We start from the raw sequence: 26053 nt of genomic DNA on the forward strand, positions 1-26053 counted from the left end.
TAACAATGTCAAGTTGTGTGTTTAGGAAGTGTAAAAAACTATATATGTGTCGGGGCATCGACCATATCCCACTTCTGATATCGGCGGAGCCGACTAAATACTACTTCTGATAACGGAGAAGCCTCGGGGCAGGTTCTAAGCTTTATATGTCAAGGATGGCAGATACACAAAGTAACACTGCCTCCGTGGCGCAGTGGTATGCGCGGTGGATCTACAAGACGGAGGTCCTGGGTTCGATCCCCGGCTGGGCCGATTGAGGTTTTCTTAATTGGTCCAGGTCTGGCTGGTGAGAGGCTTCGGCCGTGGCTAGGTACCACAATACCGACAAAGACGTACCGCCAAGCGATTTAGCGTTCCGGTACGATGTCGTGAGAAACCGAAAGGGGTGTGGATTTTCATCCTCCTCCTAACAAGTTAGCCCGCTTCCATCTTAGACTGCATCATCACTTACTATCAGGTGTGATTGTAGTCAAGGGCTAACTTGTAAAGAATAAAAAAAAAAAACACTATCGGTCATTATTGGAACGACCATTTAACTTACAACTACAGTTCTACTCTCTATATTGATCAAGTATAGCGATGATATTATCACATGTAAACCAGGGTTATCTATCATAAGGCAGGTAGTCAAGCACGAGCGGATCTCAGACTTGCAACTGATGTCAGTTGGATTGAGGGGCCCCTTTACGACTAGTCAATGCTATTTGACTTACTAAATTTAACTTATGTTATGATTTTGACAGTCACAGTAATTTTGAATTAGATTTATATTGGTCATAGAATAATAAAATGTCACATTGTATAAGCTATTACGTTTTCTTTTTTTTGTTTGAATATAAATTAGGATTAGGTATAGGTAAATAGTCTATTTAAATTTTTCATACACCAAATCATTATTGGTAGAAAGTATCAGGGTCTTATTATATCATAAGCTATCTTTGTAAACCTGCTTTCTAATGAATAAATAAATTATTATTATTATTGATAATAGACCAATCCTTCGCAATGCAAGTTTCTAGTGGACTCTCATTTTTGTCCGTAAACCTGAGGCTTATAGAAAATCTGCGATAGCTAGACTAGACATACCATAAGATAGATCCCTTTTTTATATTGAAAGTTTGTGATTCAACCATAGATAAAAACGGTAGCCAACCAAGGAGTTTGGACAGCGGTTGCATAGGAAGGAAGCAGATTTTAAAGGTCCAGATCCGCTCCGGCCGTTCACGAGGCTTGTACGTCTTGCAGATCGAAATTTCTAGAACAAAAACGGTAGAACCAAAATCGCATTGTGCTTTATTTTGCGACATCGCCGCCATACTCATCATTAATCCATCGAGTCGTTTCTGCAGCACTGGTGAAATTTTGAAACTAGTACTCGTAAATAACGTGGTATTTCAAGTTTTCTATTTTGAACACTGACTGACATAAAGAAAAAACCAAAAGAGGAAAAACCAAATGAAGTAAGGTTAACTCAAAAGCAATGAGTCAATAAAAGCTGTATAAATTTGAAATTTAAATTTAAAGAGGAGATATTAGAGATCAAAGTGGCCAGTACGACAAAACGCGAATTTCATATTATGTAAGGAGCTAATACTCTGTGGTTGAATACATGACAAAAAGATTGATGTTTTTATATTAGATTATCGTTATGACGCAGGTGTAACATAATTCAAGATAAAAATATAAAAAACTTAAACCATAAACAATATAACATAACAAACCACTTAACTATATAAACTAAACTCATAGAGATATCTGTAATTAGGTGTAGATGATATAAGCAAGTAAGGATAGAAAGAAAAAAATCTTACTGTTATATTTATTACTTATTGTCGTGTGCTAGAATATAAATATTCATCAAGCTAAAGCAAAATATGACTATAACTAGTAATAAAATGTTACTTAACTATCAAAATCTAACATCGAATTATAAATAAACTTCTTAATTCATACAGTTGTCTGATAACATTAAAAATTTAGTTTTTTAAATACAAATCTAAATTAAGATGACTGTACAAGATATAATTAATCTAGTAAAAACAATCGTCGAAAAAGAGCTTTTATAATTCAAGGCTTTCCAATTAGACAACATTACGCAAAACGTTCACGAAAAACCGACACTGAAGGGAGCGGAAAAAACCGCACTCATCCTTTAAAAGCCGTTAAGACACCCCGGGGATTTCGAATTTGGAACTAGCGCTAATCAGAGGCTACCTGTAGCAGCTGGAACATGTGCCTCGGAGGCTTGGTGGAGGTCAGTCGCGCGCAGGCCTCCACGCGAGACGGTCGCGTGGAGTCGACATGCCGCCCTGAACTGCGTTCGGACGTGTCCGGCCTGTGTCTAGTGCGTAAAGTAAGACAATTAAACGAAATACGATACAAAAAGCGTTCGATTTCCAACAATTTTTTGCTGATGAATTTCTTGATAAAACTAGTTTAAAAAGCTCCGGTCAAGTTTAATACCGTATCTAGATTGAGGCAGTAGGGCAAACGGAGACCACCTGTTGTTGATCCGGAATAGTCCAATGGACAACGTCACAATCTGTTTACAAATGGGGGGCGCCCCCACCCCCCGGCGGCATGACGCAACGCTTTATGAGCGGCCCGTGCACGTTACTATGGCGGAAAAGCAACATTCGTGAAAATAGATTTCCGTGTTTCCTTCCCCACCTGTTTTTGTGATAAACAAGAATCCTAATGACATAGCAATCATCGTAAACGTAGCTAGTCTAGAAAATAATAATGTCTATTCCAATTTTTTTAATGCTTTTGAATTTAGGACTGTTTGATAACGCCTTCCGCCTGTTTTAATAAAGCCTCCTTTGAACATAGCATTAAGCCGGAGGCGTTAACTGGCACTACAAACTACAAAGGTCTGTCTTGAAATGTTCATTAGAACTTGAATAGCCGTCAGTATAGTCGTATTATATTTAGCAACTAACAATACCACGGCAATGGCCGATTAACGCCTAATGTAATACAATAATTTTGCAACAACAGCTATTAATATTTATATTATGAAAAGTTGAAGGCCGATTAATTATACTGACAGTATGTAAGTATAATTAATCAGCCAAGACTTAGGTATTACAAGTACATAGCAAAACAAAGACATGTATTTAAATAGACTGCTAATATTGTAAGTAAAGACAAAGTTCTTAACTGTGCGAACGTCGAAATCGAATTTGAGTCCCTGAGATTTACGTAGGACCCTTTTAACCCCTTAGAGATTGAGTTTTCGGTAATACGGCAGGAATTATTTATGTTGTTAAATATTCAAAGAGGAAGATAAATGTAAGAATGTTTTTCCGAATGGTAACTTACAAAACAATCTATCTAGGTATCACTATCAAGAACAATTTTGTCCGATTCTGCTCATAAAAGAGTCTAAACTGACTGACTGTATGTACCTAGTCAATGTAGTTACCAGAATATACAAAAAGAGGGTGTTATTAAAAGAGTACCTAATGTAAATGTAAAAGTTAAAAATTTTAACGCTAATCTCCAAAATTTGTCAAAATCAAAAAGTTTTTACCAAATAAGTACCTATCACAAACCATTGATTGATCTAAAATTGATGAGGAAGGAAACCAAAATTAAAATCACCACTTTAAAATAAAATAATTTTCATCTTTTTGAATTTAATGGACGTCCAACTATTTTCAATGACATAAACACCTTACATATCCTATACAACCAGGGGGGTGGCTATAGAATATGTAAGGTGTCGAAGTTATAGACTTTATTTATGTAGGGAATTCTTCATCATTAGGTTACGTATCTACTCCACCGTTTTCCAAAATGACCTTGGAGACCACGGTAACATGTAACCGCAACCACAAAATATATATAAATCCGTGTATATTGTTATGTTGTTGCGCCAACTAGCATTGTCCATTGCCCAACATAGACATTTCTCCTGTAAAAGACAGATAACTTAGTCAAGTTCCATATAGATTGTCAACAACTTGTGTTGTTGCTAAAGACAAGAAGTACTTTCCTTACTGAGTAAGGTACTTTCTTGCCTCCGTAATTATGTTTTTAATGTAAACAGCGCTCGAGGCAGAGGCGCCTCGTGATGATAAATCAGACAATAAAATTATCAATATCTTCCCACGCCCGCAGAGTAATCGCAATAATGATGGATCTAGTCCTGTGTTTTGTTATCATAAACGTGAGCGGGAATAATAAATAGGTAATTTTCACTTTATTCGTAAACTAATTTTTATTGATTACATTTTGATATAGTCAAGTTTTAAACTTATTTTGATTTATATACTCGTATTGCCATCCGCCATTAAATTTGACTATTAATGTACATATATATAATTTAGGAATAAAAACATTTATGGAGGATATCTTAAAACAAATACTTAATAAAAATGATGACAGCAAAATCATCTTAGGGAAACCAAATTACATACTCTGACAAGACAGACAACGAACCTGTACATGATATTTTGTATGTTGTACCTCTTATTCTTATTGTTGTTTCTTATGTTTTATTAGAGTTGAAAGAGCATTATTAATTATAATCTTCAAAAGAATGATGACAATATTTTGAACTTAAAAATTAGACTTTAAATGCACTAAACATAATTATATTGATTTACTTACTCGTATTACTTACTAAATTTGATTGTTCGAGGCTCTATATCCTCTATGTGTATTCTTCCTTGTCCTAGCACAGGTTCACTTTATTGAACATGGAAGAATAAATCTCCATGTTCACAATAACATAGACAGGTAAAATAACTTTCTAGACCCATCGTAGGTTTCCATTAGGTTTGATTATAGTCAAGCGTAAGCCATAGTAAAAAAAACTTGAAATCAAAAAGTAAATCATCGTAAATCTCGATTTCACACAGTTTTTTAGACGACGAAAACGATTACAACAATAAAACATCGATACAATCGAACAATCTAACGCGTTTGTAAGTTTTTATACACGCGTTAGATCGTTGATTGATTAATAGAGAGGTAACGTCTTGCGAGGCAGGTCCTTCTATAATTAGTCCGAGATAATTAATTTATTGTATGTGAATCCGGGCTTATTATTAAAAATAATGTATGTGAATCGAATGTGAAGTGAAAAGCGTAAGCTATGGTAAAAAAAAACTTAAAATTATAAGTAAATCATCGTAAATCACGACTTCACACCAAAGAAAAGATATCAAGTAGCGACGAAAGCTAAAAAAGTTCTTTAAGTTTTCATTTACCTACCCATATTTAACGTAATGCTAGATGAGATAAATATTTGAACGGTTCGAACGATACATAAACTTCATGATTCTAGTATATTATTATGCATCTCAAGATAAGTACCAATTCCATTAACGTTTAATGATACCTACGGCTCGATTTGTTTGCGGTTAAACTTGTCTATATAGAGTTACTTGTCCCAATTACTAAAACTATTACGAACGTTAGTAATAACAAAATCATACGACTACGTGTAGTACACAAAATGTTTTGTGGCATATCGATTGACATATACGCACGCGCTCCATTCATTATCTTAATTGCTTGTTATGTTCAATACTGTAGCACTCAATATTACCCATACGATACGATACTCATTGGAAATGCACGTCCGTGACCCCACAAAACCATAGATTCCTCAATTGTTCTCGCTACTTGTGGAACAGAGTGATCTAAGAAAATTAGGTGCCAACCATAGACATGTAGTAAAAGGCTCTTTTTGTGAGTTAGTCGGGACTGACGAAGTGTTTTTTTTTGGAAATGGTTGCTCTTGAATACATAAGCACAATAAGCCTAACACATATGCTTCAAGCTAAAGTTTCTCTTCCTCTTTTTCTCTTTCGTTCTACTGACAATCTTTTCGTTGACTCTGCTGTCACTTATGATTACAATAGCGGACTCTCGCAATTTCATCCGCGTGGAATTCAGTTTTTCACAAATCCCGCGGAAACCATGGATTTTTCCGGGATAAAAAGTAGCTTATGTGTTAATTCAGCATAAATTCTATTTCCATTACAAATTTCAGCCAAATCGCTTTAGTAGTAGCAGCGTTAAAGAGTACATCATCCAAACAAAAAGCCATACAAAATTTCGCGTTTATATTATTAGTAGGATTAGTAGGATTTATTATTTTATAATCATAATTATTAGGCTTAACATTTATCGGTCTTATTGGCTTGCAAATGTATTTTTATTTTAAAATCACATATTGGTTTTTTCTTAGTGTTTCCAGCAAGACATTTGATTTAACTTTGTGGCTTTATATTCTGTCTCAAAGGAATTTTGAATAATAGTACAATAAAAAATAAAAACTGTTGTTAAAATAATATAGTGTAATGCATTGTAATATTTCTTGTAACATTCAATTGTACCTATACTGTTTTTTACGAGGTAGCTTTTAAGATGATTGCTATGTAACAAAAGTGGCCCCGCGAATGCTATACATACAAAACTACATACTAATTCATCAGCAAAAAATAGTTTTCCGAGATAAACAACTGTGATCCAATGAAAACGTCTTCGTTCATAGTTTATGACTAGCTGCAACATATCAAAACAAAATACGCATGTAAGCGGTTTTTAGAGTGATTAATTGTACGAACCGCGTGTCTCTTTGAACTGGGTTAGTTTTGTGTTGGCTATAAGTGAGTTAGGCTGGTGTTGACGGCAACTCCGTTATATCTTGAATTGGTATATATTTATTGATCGGTGTCTTATATAATAGCGGTTATTGACAATTTTGACAAAAACGTGAGTTAAATTCGTGTAGTATATAATGTGAGCTTTATACTCATATGTTTACTAACACAGTGAAATTCGTGAAATCTGTTGATCGTGGAGTGAGTTATATCAGTAGCGTGAGTTGTTGGTGCCTATTTTTGACGGTTACGTGAGTTTTTGGTGTTGACAGTTACGTGAGTGATTTAGTGTTGACAGTAACGTGAGGTTTAAAACTTTTTCGTGCTGGAAAGGTTCTGTTTTAAAAACTGGGGATAGCGTATGATGTGATGATGCGGCGGGGCAAAGCGTTGCTTGAGGGCAGTAGGCAGGGGTCGGTCGATGGCAACAGCAATTTGGCGAGTGATAAGGAGCTAGTGCACAAGTGTAATAGTGATCCTGGCGGTGGGAGGGCCCTGGGCGCAGACGCGAGGGCACAGAGACACAGATCTGTGTCCGGCGCGTTGAGGAAATGCGTCCTAACTTTGGATGGCTACTCGTATGTCATAGGTATGTGTATTTGAAATTATAACATCTTACTGTTTAACCTTTATGGGTAATAACAATTTAAGAAAAAACATAAACCGAGCTCCAGAACTTGAAGATTATGTTAAAATTGTAGATTTGGCGTTCACAGCTGGTAATTCTTAGCTTTTCAACAGCAATTCCCTGGGTTAAATGTCATATTTTTAAAATTCAAAAATTGTAAAATTCAAATTCAAAATTCATTTATTTTAAGTAGGCTCAGTTTACAAGCACTTTTGAAACATCAGTTGACTATTTATAAAGATTCTACCACCGGTTTTTAAATCGGTCTGATCTGGCCCGGTTACTGGCTATTACCCTACTGACAAAGATGGTACTTCCAAACAGCTTTGGGTTACTGTGTTGCGGAAAAACCGTCCGAGGTATGGATAGATTAAACTGCATCGTCTGAAATGCTTTCATGACAAGTTATTTTTTAATTATATAACTTGTTATGAAAGTACAGAAATCCTTACACCTATGCTTAAAATTCCTGTGAGGCGTTGTTCTGTTCTACACATGATTAATTTCAGATGTCTGACCAATCTACTTGCTCACTCAATTGCTTATTACAACAAAAAAACGCACTTCCTTTTGCACAAATGTGACTGGAAACCATTTTCTGACTGCGCATATAGTAAATCCCGGCTGTAACAATTCGTCGTTCATCGTTATCAACCCATATACGGCTCAGCTGAGCTCGAGTCTCCTCTCAGAATGAGAGGGTTATAGGTAAATAGTCCACCACGCTGGCCCAATGCGGATTGGCAGACTTCACACACGCAGAGAATTAAGAAATTTTCTGGTGTGCAGGTTTCCTCACGATGTTTTCCTTCACCGTTTGAGACACGTGATATTTAATTTCTTAAAATGCACACAACTGAAAAGTTGGAGGTACATGCCCCGGACTGGATTCGGACCCACACCCTCCGGAATCGGAGGCAGAGGTCATATCCACTGGGCTATCACGGCTGTAGCAATTAATACATCATTATTTCTGTCAAATTTCAAATTGTTCTACATTTAGAATCGCTCTCAACTATTTTTACAACTCACATCTCAACAAAAGATGTCGTCACTCTATTAAAAATAGAAATATGAAACTCACTTATAACAACTAAAGTGCGAAAAATTAAAAGAATAGTTGAAAGTGTCGCCACCTTATTGTGTCCATTTAAGTACCGCTTAACCTGTACGTGAGTTAATTTAGCGTTAACGTGAGAGGCTCTTTTGAATGATACTCAGCGCGCTATATAGAATAAACAGTGCTGGCAACAAAGTGCTGTAGCTCTTAGCGATGTTTATTTATACTTAGGAACCATTTTTAACTATACCTGCGACAGACTTATATGGCCCTTTTTTGGAGTTTGGCGGAAAAATCGTTGGAATCACAATTCTCTCTTGTTTGATTTTCATTGATTTGCTGCATTTTAGAGTTTTATTACTCATAGTGGAATGCATTTTATTCAATTGAGTTCTGTAAAGGTTTACAAGTGAAGTGAAGTGCAGGGTGGAGCAAGAGTGTTTTATGGTGGACTTCTATCAGAAGTTTTGATAAGGTTAACTAAATTTGAACATTTTCGCCCTAGGCTAACTATAATAGGGCAAATTATTTGATAAAAAATGATTACTTGAGGACTGTCTATACTATATGCTTAAAATCCGAAGCTATAGTAGACCTTTATAGATAGATAGGGATTTAAACTTTTTTGTCTATAAGATGGAAAACTTTAAAATATAAATAATTAAAAATTCAGTGTGATATTAGTTGCATTCGCAGTCATAATTTATGAACCTGACATTTTGGGACTTATAAATTTAAGTTATACTTATAAAATCAATGAGTTAGACCTAGTTATTCACAAAACAGTAAACGAAAAGTTAAAATAATGTTTTATACAATTTTGTTATAAGACGTTCGTTCGTTCAGACTCAACAGCTTGATTGATTATGATAAAAGAAGATTGATTACAATTTAGATTAAAATATTTGTAATAAAAAAATAAAATATCGAAAACTTCAAAATAGACAATTTCGTGTAAAAATCACCACTTCCAATTAGAAATATTAAGCTTTTCTTGAAAGCAAATAATTCATTTTTGAGCAGGTAGAACTTAGTTAACCGGGGTAAACTAGTTTGATTATAAAAATTGCTAGCATTTTCGGGTGACATAACATTGAAGAAATTCAACAATATCGAGGATAAAGCATAAAGCTCAAAGAGCGTTCGTCTAAAGTACGAAACAATTGCTTTTATGCTTCAAGAGAAATAGCTTTCCAATTTTTATTTCCTGCAAAACAGGAGAAATAACATTCCAGACTTAACTGTCTCTCTGGAATAAAATGCTTTATACATTTTCCCTTTCGACGGCATGATACCTAACTTTTTTATTTGCCATTTCATCTCTCCAGAGATATATTTTGCAAACTGCACAGACGCGTTTAAGAGCCTCAAAAATTAATGATCAAATTAAATAAAAACGAGAAATATTTCATTTTTATTTTGTATCATCATCATCATCGTCATCATCATCATCATCATCATATCAACCGATGGACGTCCACTGCAGGATACAGGCCTTTTGTAGGGACCTCTGAATCTCACGATCCTGAGCTTCCTGCACCCAGCGAATCCCTGCGACTCACTTGATGTCGTCAAACCACCTGGTGCGGGGTCGCCATTCTAGCACATTGAGACCCCAACGTCTATCGGCTCATCAAACTATTTTTTACCGATTGAGGTTTTCATAATTGATCCAGGTCTGGCTACCCTACCAGCAAAGACGTACCGCCAAGCCATTTAGCATTCCGGTACGATGTCGTGTAGAAACCAAAAGGGGTGTGGATTTTCATCCTCATCCTAACAAGTTATCCCGCTTCCATCTTAGATTGAATCATCACTTCAGGGGGTCAGAAATAATAAAAAAGGAATAACAAAACATGGATAATAAAATATAACTGGCGTTGGGCGTGGCCTCCTCGATTTTGTATCGGCGCCGTGGTCTTCTAGATCACGGCATAGTCTCCTAGATTTTTAAGGGAATTCTCATAAAAGGAAGCCTGAATTTATGTAGCAAAGCCATGGAAATATTTAAAAATCATTTTAGCAAAGTTTGCCCGTGTAATTATGAAAATTACCAAATGTTTCATTTATACATATTTTCGTATAACTGACAGAATCAAGACCGGAAGCCGCAGTAGAAAAAGCTGAAACCGGTAAGTGGCTCAAGTATGCCTCTCTGACAGAGAGTTACATATTTGTACCTTTTGCCGTGGAGACTCTTGGGCCATGGAGTCGCACTGCCAAAAAATTTTACCGAATCATTTCACCGCGGCTAGTTGCCTCGACTGGTAACAGAAGGGCTGGCTCATTTTTTGCGCAAAGGATCAGCCTGGCTGTCCAGCGCGGAAATGCAGCCAGTATTCTTGCCACCATTCCACGTGGGCATGATTTGTATAGTTATTAGGATAAGTTAGCTTAAGTTCCATATTGTATCCTTGTATAACTTAACTTCAATTATGTATATTTAAATGTCAATCTTATTTGTAATTATTTATTATAATTGTAACAATTATAACATTGTAAGTAAATAATAATTACTTAAAAAGTGCTTTATAAAATTGTAAAATTTACACACCATGTTTATTGTAATACACTATGACTTGATTATACTTGTAAAACATTTGTACAGTTCGCGCGGCGAGAGTTTGGCTTTGACCTTCGGATGGAGGGGATTACTGCGCATGGGTACTGTCACGCACACAATACTTTTCCTTTTTTATGTACCAGGTTGGATATTTGAGTGGGTCAAAATTCATGTATAGTGATAATAATGCTAGAAAATAATACGAAGTAGATAAACTTCTTCATTTATTAAAACTATTGATAGTTATTTTACATATTTAAAATGTTTATACAGAGACAGCAATGAAAATTCTAAATAATTGTTTTTAATAAAATTATTTATTCCAAGATACATGTAAAATTGGTACATAAGAACAAAAGAAAACTTAAAATAATTATTAAATACAGTGTGTCCCTGGATAATCTGCAACACCAAAAGGGGGTAATATTAATATTTAACAAAAAAACTTAAACAAACAAACTCAACAAATAATAACAATCGACAACAATTAACGAAAATAGCAATTCATTTGTGAACGTGATTGTACAACAGGAGTGCGCGGTACGTCGTTTCGGTGCGAGAGGCAGGTAACGACTGGAGCGCCAATCAGAGCACCGCGCACCCGCCCCGCACCCCGCTAATGCCCGTTGATACCCAATTTCTGATTTCTGCGCAATAACGGTCAAAGCCAAACTCTCGCCGCGCGAACTGTATACGTGTATTAGGCAAATAAAATTTCATTTCATTTCATTTCACACGATCTGTAGGAATGATAAGCTTTTTGATATGGTTTTGATTTTATATTGAGTAGATTACGAAACGACAGTCGAAAAATCACTTTTAACCATCCCCGATGATGAAACCATGTGGCACAGTTAGTGTTTAATGAAATATCAAAAGCATCTATTTCAAATTATCTCCTTTTGTTCTGTAGATTGATTGTATTTACCTATAGATAGTAATGTTATGCATTGCCGCATAAATTGCTTGGTTGAAATGTGAAATGTAGCTGAGTGAAATGGATCAATTTCAATTATTACTCCGTATGGAGTTATGAGTAAAATGGATCAATTTCACATATTACTTCATTCAGGAGTTATTGTGATCTATGGTAAGGTGTAGTGCGATCCCCCAGTCCTAAACTAATAGTGGTGTAAATTGAAAGATCACGGTTTTAAATGTGTTTATCAATTTAGATGTAAATATTATTTTGCGGAAGCTTGTAATGTTTAAAGTTTGTATATGCGGGTGTAAAGAAGACGTGTGATGTTTGGTTTTTGTGGGTTTCACCGGCTTCACCACGCTGCTTGTAAAGACTCATTCTGTATGATCTTTATTCTGTGTTTACATTATACAACGTAATATTATACTAGTTACACTTTATTAATAATGCAAGTTATGGATACCCAGTTTGGGCGTAGCCTTAGTTGACGAGTGATTGGTAGGGAGATCGATTAAATTTTTTGTTTTCTTTAACATTCATTTAGTCATAGTAGAATAATAAATGTATTTTGTCAGTTAATCTGTTATCTGTGTGGTTATCTAAGCCATCAATAGGTACATATAAATAGAATGGAAGTGTCTGTCTGTGATTTTAAAATAAGTAAAAATTTATATTACTACCACTTGACCTTTTAAAACACAAATGTGACTTCACGTATTTACAATATTTAGTATGGGGTGTGTAAAGGGGCGTTTTTGAACGATCCATGGCTACGCCGCTAAGATGTTCTTGTAAGTCTGAAAGTAGTCATCGCAGATACACTATTACTTCAACAAAATTTCTCTACTAATACATACTTTTAAAGAAAAAAATTGTCAAATACCCAGTTATCCTTTATATAGAATTAAAATTTTTTAATGCAGTATATTAAAAGAAATACAATGACGGTGAAAATGAGCCAGTTTGAAACACGTACTCACTCGCGAATTGGTTTTTGTTTGAACAAAGTATAAAGTGGGTAGGAATTAGGATATATTTTAGGATTTATTCAGTACGCGCATATATTTAACTTCACCTAAGTATGTGGCAAACAAGACAGCTTTTTCACAAGTTTCATGACTGCGGAGAATAAGTCGATTTGAATTTGAAATTTAGAAAATTTGCTTAAAAATAAATTTAGTTCGTACTTATACAGTATATTGGTGGATTCTTGAATTAAATGAGAATTCTTTGAAGCGTTACTTGGAAGCGATCCATAGAATCAAAAATGAATGACTGCTGATCTGTTCTGGATTACGCAAAATAATGAAGTTCGGAAAGATCCTGCTAGAATCTGGCTATCAGAGAAGGTCCTATCGGTTAAAAGATGTACGATCATTAATGAAAATATGAAAAGTAGACATCTTAAAACACTACACTGAACGGTCATCATTATCAACCTATATTCGGCTCCCTGCTGAGCTTGAGTCTCCTCTCACAATGAGAGGGGTTAGGCCAATTCCACCACGCTGGCCCAATTGGTAGACTTCACACACAGAATTGAGAAAATTCTCTGGTATGCAGGTTTCCTCATGATGTTTTTCCTTCCCGTTTGAGACACAGTGATAAGATCACAATATATTTGTTATCTATAGTTTGGACCGTACATATAAGTCGTTGGTTTGGACCATCCTTGCGCACTGCATGGGTTATGACAACAATTTAAATATCGAATCGTCTTGTCTTATTTTATTACAGCAACCAGCTGCTCTTCTTTTTATTTGAGAAAATACAAAGGATGTCTCTATATTTGTGTACAGACTTCGTGAATATAAGCGACAGTTGATAATAACCATTGTATTGCCATTGATTAAGTGCCTCTGTAGCAATGTGACGTCGTTGAGTAGGGGTATAACCAACAAAACTATTTGCGGCGGCACGCTATAGTGAAATAAAGCAATTTCATTTATTAGTTGGCAACGGGGTTTGTTGAAACTCAATATATGGCCGGTGTTTGCAGTCCCTTGATATTAAATTTTGCTGTGGATACATCAAACGATTTCTAAGATTTTGTGTCGATGTGTAGGTATATCGTGTATGAAATTGACAATTTTGGAGATGATTTGAGGAAATTTTATTTCTAAATAGGCTGAGTCTGACAAAAGGTAATGTGATTGGTAGTTACAAATTTATCGATAGTGTTCACCCTACTAGCGATTGATGATACGTACCTACATACGAATACAAATGCATAATCCTAATAGTTTTCTTATTTCGTTTCTTTCTTTTATTTCGATTCTAGATTCATCGAATTCAGACAAAAACAACACGAAAAAATTGAAATTTTTAATTGCTATAACGACTATTATTAGAAATTCTTTGCAACATAATAATAGAAAAACGCATACATTTTCAGATTGGCTTGTCGGGTGGTTCTGAATTCGTCATCGTTTAAATAGATACGATGAAAAATTCAAATCAATCAGAACAAGTCAGCTTTCATTAAAACAAAATCGCATTATAATCGGTTTAGTCGTTTACAAGCGACGGTGCCACAGACAGACACAATATGCACAAACACGACAAACAGCACACTACTCTTATTTACGTTGGTGGTAAACAAGGAGGTTCATGATGCTCATACTTTTATATTGTTTATACAATACACAAATTTTTCCAACCTAAACGATTGAACCGATATGGACTAACAGCCAGACAAACCTCATTTTATGAAGTTCGAAAATTTGTCTGTCTGTGCTCCTACCATAAGTAAAAGTACAGAATCCGATTGTGGAGGAGTTAAGGACTACCATAGTCCTTAATTCCTTACTCAATTGGACTATTATTGAGGATCTGGTCCCTGGTCCACCCCGGTCCAAACTCCATAATTAGCTGCCGTACTTATCATAGTCATCGCAGAAGCATTAGCTGACAATTGAAGGTCCGTTATATCTACAGACACAGACAAGTAGCGTGGCAGACACCTACAGACACCTACAGGCACCGTGTATTCACACTGCCCAGCAGGTAGCTAGAGACACTTAAAGTCCTTTTCATGAAAGAAGTCCACCAGACGCGGCCCTAATACTTAGTCTTAATGGTGCTCGTTGTCATTTAGTAATGGCGGTCTTATAGTAATTTGTGTAAGGCGCTCTCAATTTTAATACAAATTTCATGAAAAGGACTCTACAGACAGGAACCGCACAGACAAAATATTCTTTTCGCGAATACTGGCCGGGCGCACCCCGTGTCTGTCAACGTCTGCGCGGCCGCGTTAAGATAGATACAATTACGTTAATAAACACTGTATAGAAGAATATTATTTTGTCTACCACGGCACGTGTCTGGCACGCTAAATGTCTGTATATAAACGGAGATTTTATGTCATCACCAAAGACGTGCACGCACATCTTATCTTAGTAAGTAACAAGCGCATGCTGTGAGTGAACGTGGACTTGAAAAAATATTGACTGTATTTTCTTATTTTAATCCCTTATTCTATGTCTTCGTGTTTATTTTGGAAGTGTCAAGCCACTACATAAATAAAGAGAAATGTGCGAGTGATGGCGTACTTAATGTGCGAAATCAATGACAATTCCGCAACGCTTTAATGCCCATCTAACGATCTACGATCGATGTCTTAAAATGAGGTAAATCTGACTGTTGTAGGCTCTAGTTCTAACATATAGCGTAGATGGTGTCATAAATACTTTTTTAGGATAGAATATTCTATGAGTATCGACCTGTGCGCTGTGTATGCAAATGAATGAGCTCTTTGTGGCACATGTTTGCGTTAAAGTTTAGTGGGCCGACGCAAAATACGGAAATATCCCAAAATAAACTGAAAATATACGAGTGTGTTACAAATTACTGGTGTTACTCGCCTGTTCATCGTCATCATTATCAGCCTATTTAAACGGCTTACTTTAGGACCAGGGCTTTCGTTGCCGGAGATGGTAGGTTATAGGTAGGTTACAAGTTAGCTCTTGACAACAATCTCACCTGATGGTAAGTGATGATGCTATCTAAGATGGAAACGGGCTAACTTGTTAGAAGAAGGATGAAAATCGACACCCCCTTCGGTTTCTACACGATATCGTACCGGAACGCTAAATCGCTTGGCGTGTGGCCGTGGCCGAAGCCTACTGTAACCAGCGAAAATTAAAAGTCGCAATTAATTTGTTTCAACTAGGCTTTGATTACAAGCACTTTTGAAATGCCAGCCCCTGTAGCCAAGTGGCACGTCGATTCTCTTTCTACAATCGCTAACGCTAATAGCTCAATACTTCATTCCCCGATCCGGGATTCGTACCTCGTTGAAGTGCTAGTGATTCGAAGGCACGTAAGTAACCTCTGGACAAATATATTAATTGGTCAGTCTAACGTCTTTTTATTAGAGCTAATTTCATGTGAATAAGCACCAAATAAAAGACGTGATAGCCTAGTTCGGAGGGCGTAGGATCGAATTTTAAGAAATTAAATATCACTTGCCTCAAACGGTAAAGGAAAAACATCGTGAGGAAAACTACATAACTGAATTTTTTTTTAATTCTCTACGTGTGTAAAGTCTGCTAATCCGTATTATGCCAGCGTGATTGACTAAGGCCTACCTATCATTCTGAGAGGAGACTCGAACTTAACAATGAGCCAAATATAGGTTGTTAATGATTGATGATTGACGCACCAACTTAACGACGTTAACGTAGTAAAGCAGGTTTAATTTTGATTTTGAATAAGAAGAGGCAGCCATGTTGATTCAGTTAAACGATGGTAGCTCTGTTACCTATAACAATAATACGATTTCTAAGCAAATACAACCGCGTATAACATCAAGGGTAACACAATACCTACACAGAACGATAAATGTAAATGTGAACAGGTATTCAAACAGGTATACCCGACGTGTTGAGAATACAATCTCCCTTAATGCCTTTAAGAAGATCAATGTATTTATACACACTCCCAGTCTGCCTTGGTTTATTTCAGGCAACAGAGCTGTACCCGCATTGCTTAAACTAGAATTAACTTTGAATTTGCAATGTCTTAATAAAATTTTAAATTCTTAATTAGTTTATTTTAGATAGAGTTAATTTACAAGCACTTTTGAAACACTTTTAAATAAAATGTATTTTTTTCCATTCACTGACAACACTGATTAAGAATTTTATCATGGCAACATGCTTGTAACTCACACCCTGACAGATTGTCAGTGATCTTCGCGTAGTAGCGTTCGAAGATACAAATTACTGTTATCAACAGTAATTTGTATCTTCTATGCATAAAAAATACTATCGACCTGCTTATAAATTATAAATAACTAGCGGACGCCCGCGACTTCGTCCGCGTGGAATTTAGTTTTTCACAAATCCCTCGGGAACCATGGATTTTTCCGGGATAAAAAGTAGTCAATGTGTTATCCATGCTATAATATATCTCAATACCAAATTTCAGCTAATTCGGTTAAGTAGTCGAGGCGTGAAAGAGTAACAAACATTCATATCATTAAAATCATCAGTTTTCGCAAATTTCGGGAAACCATGGATTTTTCGGTATAAAAAGTAGCCTATGTGTTAATTCAGAGTAAAATCCATTTCCATTCCAAATTTTAGCTAAATCGCTTAAATAGTAGAGGCAATAAAGAGTAACAAACATCCAAACATCCATACAAACTTTCGCATTTATAATATTAGTAGGATAGTAGGATTTTTAACAGAAAAATGGAACCAACTTCAAAGATATATTTAAGTTATTTTGATTTAAACACAAAATTACCCAACCGATTTTTATAAAAATGAAATGGAATCAATCTGGAAGTGTATTCTTTGAAACAAAAGAAGAATTTTCAAAATTGGTTAATTAATGCCGAAGTTATGAGGTTTTAAAACATTAAAATCGGTTAAACACATTCGCTGCGGTATAAGGTCAATTGACCGTGCGTCTTCAAGAGTTAGGAGGTCGATGGACTGCGTATCAGACCACATAAAGTCTAGTATGAGGTCAAAAAACCTCGTACCGCACCAGAGTACAGAAACATGCGTTATAAAAAAGCACAACACTGAAACTATTACGTAGCAATAATCCGCGAAAGCCCATATAACCGCCGGTGTTTACTAACACACGTGAATGATAACAAATTGATGTCCACCGGCTGCTTATCTCCGTCGTCATCGTTTTATCGCGACTCGATTACGATACCAGATAGTGTGATGTTAATCGAACGTGTTTGCACGCATGATTTGCCACGTCTCATCTGATGCGAACCGGCTGTAACCTTTGCCGCGTATAGTTGACGCTTTTAAATTAATGCTTCTATGAGCTAGTTTAACATGTAAATGTCTATAAAGCTGTCAATTTCTGTAAAACCAACGCTGGAAAGCTCGCGCCTGTGCGTCTACTTGTGTACACATACAACAAGCTATTTGACGATGTGGACGTATTTGCCTTGCCCGAACCCCAATATAAAAAGACCATCACAATCACTCTTCAAAAATTAAATATCCCTGTACCTGAGTAGTAATAGTGTCTTAATTCTTATTATTAGATCTCTTATTATAATTATTATTACATTTTTTTTTCTTACCTATTTGTGTTATGTTGTATTTTTAATTATTATTGTTATAATTCTCTCTTTTTTATATAGATTTGTTTGTTTGTTTTTTTTTTAATGGATTTTTGTTTGTGTATTTTGTGACGCCATTATTTTCGTATGTGTATTCGAGGATAGTATCGTTGTTAACATGTTTAAACTATTTTTACGTTTACTTTTAGATTTAAGAAATAATATGTAAATGTTAACTATCCCTAAGAAATAAAAATAAAAATAAAAATAAAGCAATGGTTGTATAGGTACTATTAGATACGTTACGTGTCTCCAAATCACCGCAAGTTGTGTTCCAAATTCAGCTGGTATTGGGCACACATGCACAATTTTGCGTTTACTTACTTAATAACTTATAGCCCAGTGAATATGACCTTTGACTCCGATTCCGGAGGGCGTGGGTTCGAATCCGGTCCGGGGCATGCACTTCCAACTTTCTGTTGAGTGCATTTTAAGAAATATCACGCGTCTCAAACGGTGAAAGAAAACATCGTGAGGAAACCTGCATACCTGAGAATTTTCTTAATCCTCAGCGTGTTGAAGTCTGCCAATCCACATTGGGCCTGCGTGGTGGACTATTGGCCTAACCCCTCTCATTCTGAGGGGAGTCTCGAGCTCAGCAGTGAGCCGAATATGGGTTGATATATTATTTTTATTATGATATATTTTATATAGATGTTTAAATAGTTTTCACACTTCCTGAACACACAACTAGGGATTGTAGACAATATTTTGGTTTTATTATCAACGATTTTATACTATTACATATGTTCATCATCATCATCATCATCATATCAGCCGATGGACGTCCACTGCAGGACATAGGCCTTTTGTAGGGACTTCCAAACATCACGATACTGAGCCGTCTGCATCCAGTGAATCCCTGCGACTCGCTTGATGTCGTCAGTCCACCTGGTGGGGGGTCGGCCAACACTGCGCTTACTAGTGCGGGGTCGCCATTCCAGCACTTTGGGACCCCAACGTCCATCGGCTCTTCGAACTATGTGCCCCGCCCATTGCCACTTCAGCTTCGCAACTCGTTGAGCTATGTCGGTGACTTTGGTTCTTCTGCGGATCTCCTCATTTCTGATTCGATCACGCAGACGATCGATCGATCGATCGATCATTACATATGTTACGTGCCTACAATATCACTACGTGTGATGCGAATCTAGCTACTCAACTGGGCGCACACATACACATGAATGAATGAATGAATGAAATATACTTTATTGTACACCAAAAATAATAATATCAGGCAAGAAATTAACTTAAAAACTAATTGGCGGACTTATCGCTAATGAGCGATCTCTTCCAGACCAATCGAAAAAGAGAAAATAAATACAAGGAATAATGTGTTTTCTTACAATATATATTTAAGTACTAGCGGACGCCCGCGACTTCGTCCGCGTGAAACTCGATGCAAAACTTTCAACTATATCTACCCTACCCTACCCCTACCCTACCGATACCCTACTCCTACCCTACCCCTACGCTACCCCTATCCTACCCCTACCCTACCCCTACCCTATCCCTACCCTACGTTGAAATTTTTCCTGAATTTTCTTTGCTATAAACCTCACGGAGCCCGAGACCTTTCCAACGAATGCAGAACCGTGGAAATCGGTTCGTGCGTTCTGGAGTTATAGCGTCAGGAAGGAAAACCCGACTTATTTTTATATAGTAGAGAAGAAGAAGATTATAGTTTTTACATTTCCTGGACACACAACTCGGCATTGTAGACAATATTTAGGTATTATTATGCTCAAATAACTTTCGTTGTTTATTATACGACTATTTTAAATTAATCTCATTGGGTGAGTTTGTTCGCCTCAGTTTCGATGCGCTAGTGCCATTTATAGCGGTTTCACCCGCGTGGTACCCGTTCCCGTAGGAATACGGAGATAATATATAGCCTAATAGCCTTCCTCGATGAATGGGCTATCTAACACTGAAATAATTTTTACAATAATTGGAGATTCGTATGGACCAAGGGTGGACGAATATTCATAAGACAAACAAATACAGCGCCCGTCCATCGCGTGCGTTCTGAAGCGGATGTTGGTCGGTTTTTTTCAAGACAATCTGTTTGATTGTGGAGTATAAATTAAAAATACCGCATTGTATAAATAACTTTAAGCGTGCTACTTCTTTTTTTAATATCTTTTTACATATTTTTGAATTTACAAACATTATTAATTTTATTTTATTAAAAAACTACGAGTATACGATTATACGGGTTACTTCTAATCTAGAGTTTTTATTATTCGATTGTACAATTGTATATAATATATATGTATACGTCTTTTTAATGTCTGAATGTAATATTATAATAATAATTAAAATTATATATATTATGCATACATATTTTGCTTTAAATTATCTAATACGATAATAAATTTTTAAAAATTGGTTTTCTCAATGCGGGGTCTTTAGGCACTGCGCATGACGAATTCTTAGTTGCTATGGATCGTATTCAGGTTGATGTCATGGCAATTAATGAAACCTGGCTTCGTCCAGGTGAGGAAGGGCGAGCGCCCACTGTGCCTAACTATAGGTTCATCCACATCCCTCGTCCAGACACAGTTTGCAGTGGCCGAGGCGGAGGTGTCGGTTTCTATATTAAAAGGGGAATTAATTTTAGAGCATGTCAATTCCCTCGGCATGAGACCGTTGAACAAATGTGGTTAGGTTTTACTGTTAATACTCTTAAAATTGCCATTGGCACTGCCTATAGACCACCGTGGCTGAACATTGATCTATTCTTGGATGTTCTTACAGATACTATTCAGGCATTATCAAGGCATGATCGTTTAATTTTATTGGGAGATTTTAATGTAAACTTATTAGATAAAAAGGATAGTAAAAGTGTTAAACTTACAGATTTTTTTGATTATTTACAACTAAATCAGTTAATTACTTCCCCAACGCATTTCACAGATTCTACTGAAACTTTAATCGATATTATCTGTACTGATTTGCCTGTTAGAAGTGTAAGTGTTATGCCAATTATATCCCTGAGCAGACATGCTGTTTTAAAGTGTGTTTTGAGTGTTAAGAAAGACAAAATTATGTCAAAGACGGTTGTTTATAGGCCTCTTAACAGTGTACGCATGGATTCTTTTGATAGGGATCTCGATGCAATACCTTGGGATGACATTTCGTCCTTGTGTTGCGTCAATGATATGGTGGCTGTTTTTACAAGATATGTCATTGAATTATTTGATAAACATGCACCTTTAAAAACAAGAGTCTTTAAAGAAAAGTACAGCCCGTGGATTACGTCCAACGTTAAACTCATGATGAAATTGCGAGATAATGCACATATTCAGTGGCGAAGTGTCAAATCAGATGTAAATAAAGTAAACTATAAGCAATATAAGCATCTGGTGATTGAAGCTATTCATAGTGAGAAGCGTGCTTATTTTAAGCAAGACATAAATAATAAAATTAAACAACCCAAAGTCCTTTGGCAAAATTTAAAAAGTACGGTCTTGCCTAAAAAGAGTGATCAATTGCCGATGCATTTCAATGACGCAAATGCAATTAATTCTCACTTTCTTAATGTACCAGGTTCTAAGCACGTCTCGTTATCTCAGCTAACATATTATGAGTTCAATAAGCTGTATGAGAACACCTTTAATCTTAGTCCAGTTTCTGATGACGAAATTTTAAAAATATTTAGACAGTTACACTCTAACGCTGAAGGAACAGACAAAATTGCATTAAATATGATTATCATGACATTACCTCAAAGTGTTAATTGTATTAGTTCCATTGTTAACTTGTCAATAACAACATCTACTTTCCCACGTAATTGGAAAATTGCTTTAATTCGGCCACTTGCCAAAGTTTCCAACCCTCTCACACTAAAAGACCTTCGTCCCATAAGTATTCTGCCTTGCTTATCCAAAGTATTAGAAAAAGTGGTATTTTCACAACTTTCTTTGTATATTGAAAACCATTTAATTTTGCCAGATAACCAGTCAGGTTTTAGGGCTGGTCGAGGTACGGTAACAGCGCTTCTGGATGTGACCGATAACATTCTTAGGGCACAGGATTCAGGTATGTGCTCCCTCTTGGTACTGCTTGATTTCTCTCGGGCATTTGATAGTATCAATGTAGCACTTTTACTATCAAAGTTATCTTATTACGGACTCACCGTTGATACTGTTAAGTGGTTTGAGAGTTATCTTAACAAAAGAGCACAGTATGTCCAAATTGTACAAGAGGGAGGTAAGGAATATCGCTCGGCATCTGCTCCGGTTGAGAGAGGCGTACCTCAGGGTTCTGTCCTTGGTCCGCTTTTATTTATTTTATACTCTGCGGATATTGCCAAAGAAATTTTACATTGTAAATATCATGCATATGCTGATGACATACAACTGTACTATCATTTTAAGCCAGAAAAACTTCATGAGGCAGTTCGCTTAGTTAATGAAGACTTGGACAGGATATTATCTTGGTCAGATCGTAATTGTCTTGTTTTAAATCCATCTAAGTCAAAATTCATGTTAATGGGGTCTGACAAGCAATTACGTTTGATTGGTCCACTCGTTAGTGTCAATATTGGAGGTAACGTCATTGAAAGAGTTGAGCAAACGCGGAATTTGGGATTGCTTATGGATGAAAAACTGAGGTTCGAAGACCACATAGCGGAAGTAGTTCGGAACTGTTTTTACAGACTAAAGATTCTTTACAAAGTTCGTCATTATTTATCAATTGAATTACGTACGCAGCTAGTAGAGGCTTTGGTGCTGTCTAAACTTAACTACGCTGACGTTGTGTTCGGACCTCGGCTTTTGTGTCGTACAAAGCGTCTCATACAAAGAGTGCAGAATGCATGTGCAAGATTTTGTTTTGACATTCCCTCCAGAACTCATGTTACTCCTTTTCTAAACTATCACCGATTGTTAAAAATGAGGTCTAGGAGAAAATTGCATCTTGCAGGTCTTCTCTTTCACGTTATCAAACTGGGCAAGCCACCTTATTTATTTAGTAAGTTGAATTGGTCTAGTGACAATGAAAGGGGTCTACGAACTTGTCGTAATGTGCTTCGAGTCCCTTTTCATCGTACTGCAGCTTTTAGGGGCTCATTCACGTACTCCGCCACTAAATGCTGGAATAATATCCCTCCGCCTATAAAGAACCTTAAGAGTAAGTTTACATTTAAGAAGAAATTAAAAAGATATTTGCTTAGCAAACAGGAGGAATTACAGGATTATGTGGCGGAGTTTTCACTTCTTTAGTGAATGAAATTTCCTAGTAATCTTCATAGATTTCGTTATTTAGGTATATACTACAGTAGTTTTGTAAACTAGTTAATGCAAAAAAATATTTTCTTTTTGTTTTTATTTTTATTTTATTTCCTCATTTCATGTTTCAATTATTAGACTCGTAGATTGTTAGATATAAGGCTTATCATTATTGTGTATGTGTGTGTGTGTTTTATTTATACCTTTTAATTTTATATTGTTGCTTAATTTGTTGAAACACTTTTATTTGTTTAGCGTAATCCTATTATTTAGCATATTAATTCAAGGTTGTTTGTTTTTAATTTAAAGGTAATATAGCATATTGTCACTGTGGCTATGTATATCCGTGGTGTCACCTGGATCGAGGTAGCAGCTGAAAATCAGCGCCGCTTGGCCAAGTACTTTGCTTGGTTTATGCGGCACAATGCTGAGCTGTTACCTTTTTTCAAGGTTGTGCCAAACATGACGAAGTGGTTTTTGATGCTTCAACTACTTTAGTTTTGATTTTCAATTGATCAGGTGGTTGAAGCATCAGACACAACAATAGTGCTTAATTAGGCATTGTGGTGTATGGCACAATTTTTTAAATAAATGTTTTTTCTTTCTTCTTTCTTTCTTTCTTTCTAGTAGTAAGACCAGTAGTTCCTGATATTAGCGCGTTCGATCAAACAAATAAGCGAACAAACAAACAAACTCTTCAGCTTTATAATATTAGTATAGATGTAAAATTATTGCTCTAAGCTGTAAAACATTTACGAGTTTAAAGACCTTTGAGCATTTTTAAAAAATATTAGCTGTTTTACATGATTGCGTCCGCGTGGAATTCCAGTGACTAAAACGTAAATAAACGCTTTGATATTCAAAGCGTGAATATTCTTTTTGTCATGTAAAATGTTCATTTTATTTAATGCTTTGATTTTTTTTAAAAAAATGAATAAATCAGTACGAGTTACTCAATAATTATTCTTTTTTAAACTTTAGGCATAAATAAAATAAATAAAAATCGTGAGCTTATTATAAGCTACTACAACTGGTTACCAAAACTGCGTTAAATTTTAATTAAAATTTTCTTTACAAAACCACGTTTATCCTCTCAGTTTAGGTACTGACGAATAATATCACCTAAGATTGAAAGCTTGTTCTGAAAGAAATGTCTTAACAATATCAAATTATCTTTATAACATCAACGTTTATTGAAGACGAGACAGGCTCATACAAAATTGCTTCGTTATTAATTATTATAAAATAAACACACGTGCCAACCTTTATATAATTAAGGCTACTTAATTATCTTAGAATTTATGAATACAAAAGAGACAATTTTATGAGCGTTTTTAAACATAATTGGTTTTACGAGTAAATTCTGGAGCGAATACAAATTAATTTGAATTATTTTTGAATGAATAATTATTTTGTTATTTTCTTTTATCCGCGAAAAATTGGTGAACGGGCCAAAATTAACAATAGAAAATTTTCAAGCCAACACCTATCAGGGATGCTTTGGTTTCGAAGTGAAGAAACTGAGAAGAACACAACTTGATAGTCAGCGTTGGTGATGATGTCGTTTTTTTTTCGGCCCAATGGGAAATGGAACCCAGGTACTCCGTCTAGTATATCCACCGCGCACACCACTGCACCACGGAGGTCTTCAAAACTTAAAAAAAAATCAACATATTTAGTTATTTTCTTACGTTAAACTGGAAGTAAGTTAATAAATCCACTTACATTACAAAGGCAGCACTATCCAATTCATTCCCTTAACTGCACGCAAACGCTATCTTGTAATTAAGTACCGTAGTAGGGGACTAAATCAAGAGTGATATACCTTCTTACTTGTTCTAAATAAATAATGAGGTAGGCTATTCAATGGGAAAGAGTATTAAGTTTCCCTTTAATTATATACAGCGCCATTTCGTTAGTAATCTCTCTTTCACTTCTACTTTTTTTATCTTTTTGACGGCCTCCGTGGCGCAGTGGTATGTGCGGTGGATTTACAATACGCAGGTCCTGGGTTCGATCCCCGGCTGGACCGATTGAGGTTTTCTTAATCGTCCAGGTCTGGCTGGTGAGAAACTTCGGCCGTGGCTAGTTGCCACCCTATCGACAAAGACGTATCGCCAAGCAATTGAGCGTTCCGGTACGATGTCGTGTAGAAATCGAAAAGGGTGTGGATTCTCATTCTCCTCCTAACAAGTTAGCCTGCTTTTACCTTAGATTGCATCATCACCTACCATCAGGTGAGATTGTAGTCAAGGGCTAATTTGTAAATAATAAAAGAAAAAAACTTAATTATGTATTATTTGCGTAAATTAAGACTCTATCTCTCACCTTGGTCCAGTTGATATCAGCCAAAGATCTTGAGGATCAGGATTCTAATCCGTGATAGCCCAGTGGATATCTCCTCTGACCTCTGCCTCTGATTCCGAAG

General features: G+C 36.0%; 1 protein-coding gene across 6 annotated transcripts in view; it reads left to right on the plus strand.

Moving 5' to 3' along the window:
* Positions 1 to 2236: 2236 nt before the first annotated feature.
* Positions 2237 to 26053, plus strand: part of LOC112045488 (dual specificity calcium/calmodulin-dependent 3',5'-cyclic nucleotide phosphodiesterase 1) — a 201681-nt gene continuing 177864 nt past the window's right edge. For 4 of the 6 annotated variants that reach the window (XM_052891273.1, XM_052891276.1, XM_052891278.1 and 1 more), the window contains exons 1-2: positions 2237 to 2353; positions 6512 to 7209. In XM_052891273.1, the coding sequence (XP_052747233.1) occupies positions 6990 to 7209 (220 nt within the window). In that variant the 5' untranslated portion in view covers positions 2237 to 2353; positions 6512 to 6989. Of the gene's footprint in view, positions 2354 to 5760; positions 7210 to 26053 lie in introns of those variants that run through there. The other 2 variants (XM_052891279.1, XM_052891274.1) reach the window with 2 other exon arrangements.

The sequence above is a fragment of the Bicyclus anynana genome, chromosome 3 (assembly GCF_947172395.1).
Source record: "Bicyclus anynana chromosome 3, ilBicAnyn1.1, whole genome shotgun sequence".
Lineage (NCBI taxonomy): Eukaryota > Metazoa > Arthropoda > Insecta > Lepidoptera > Nymphalidae > Bicyclus > Bicyclus anynana.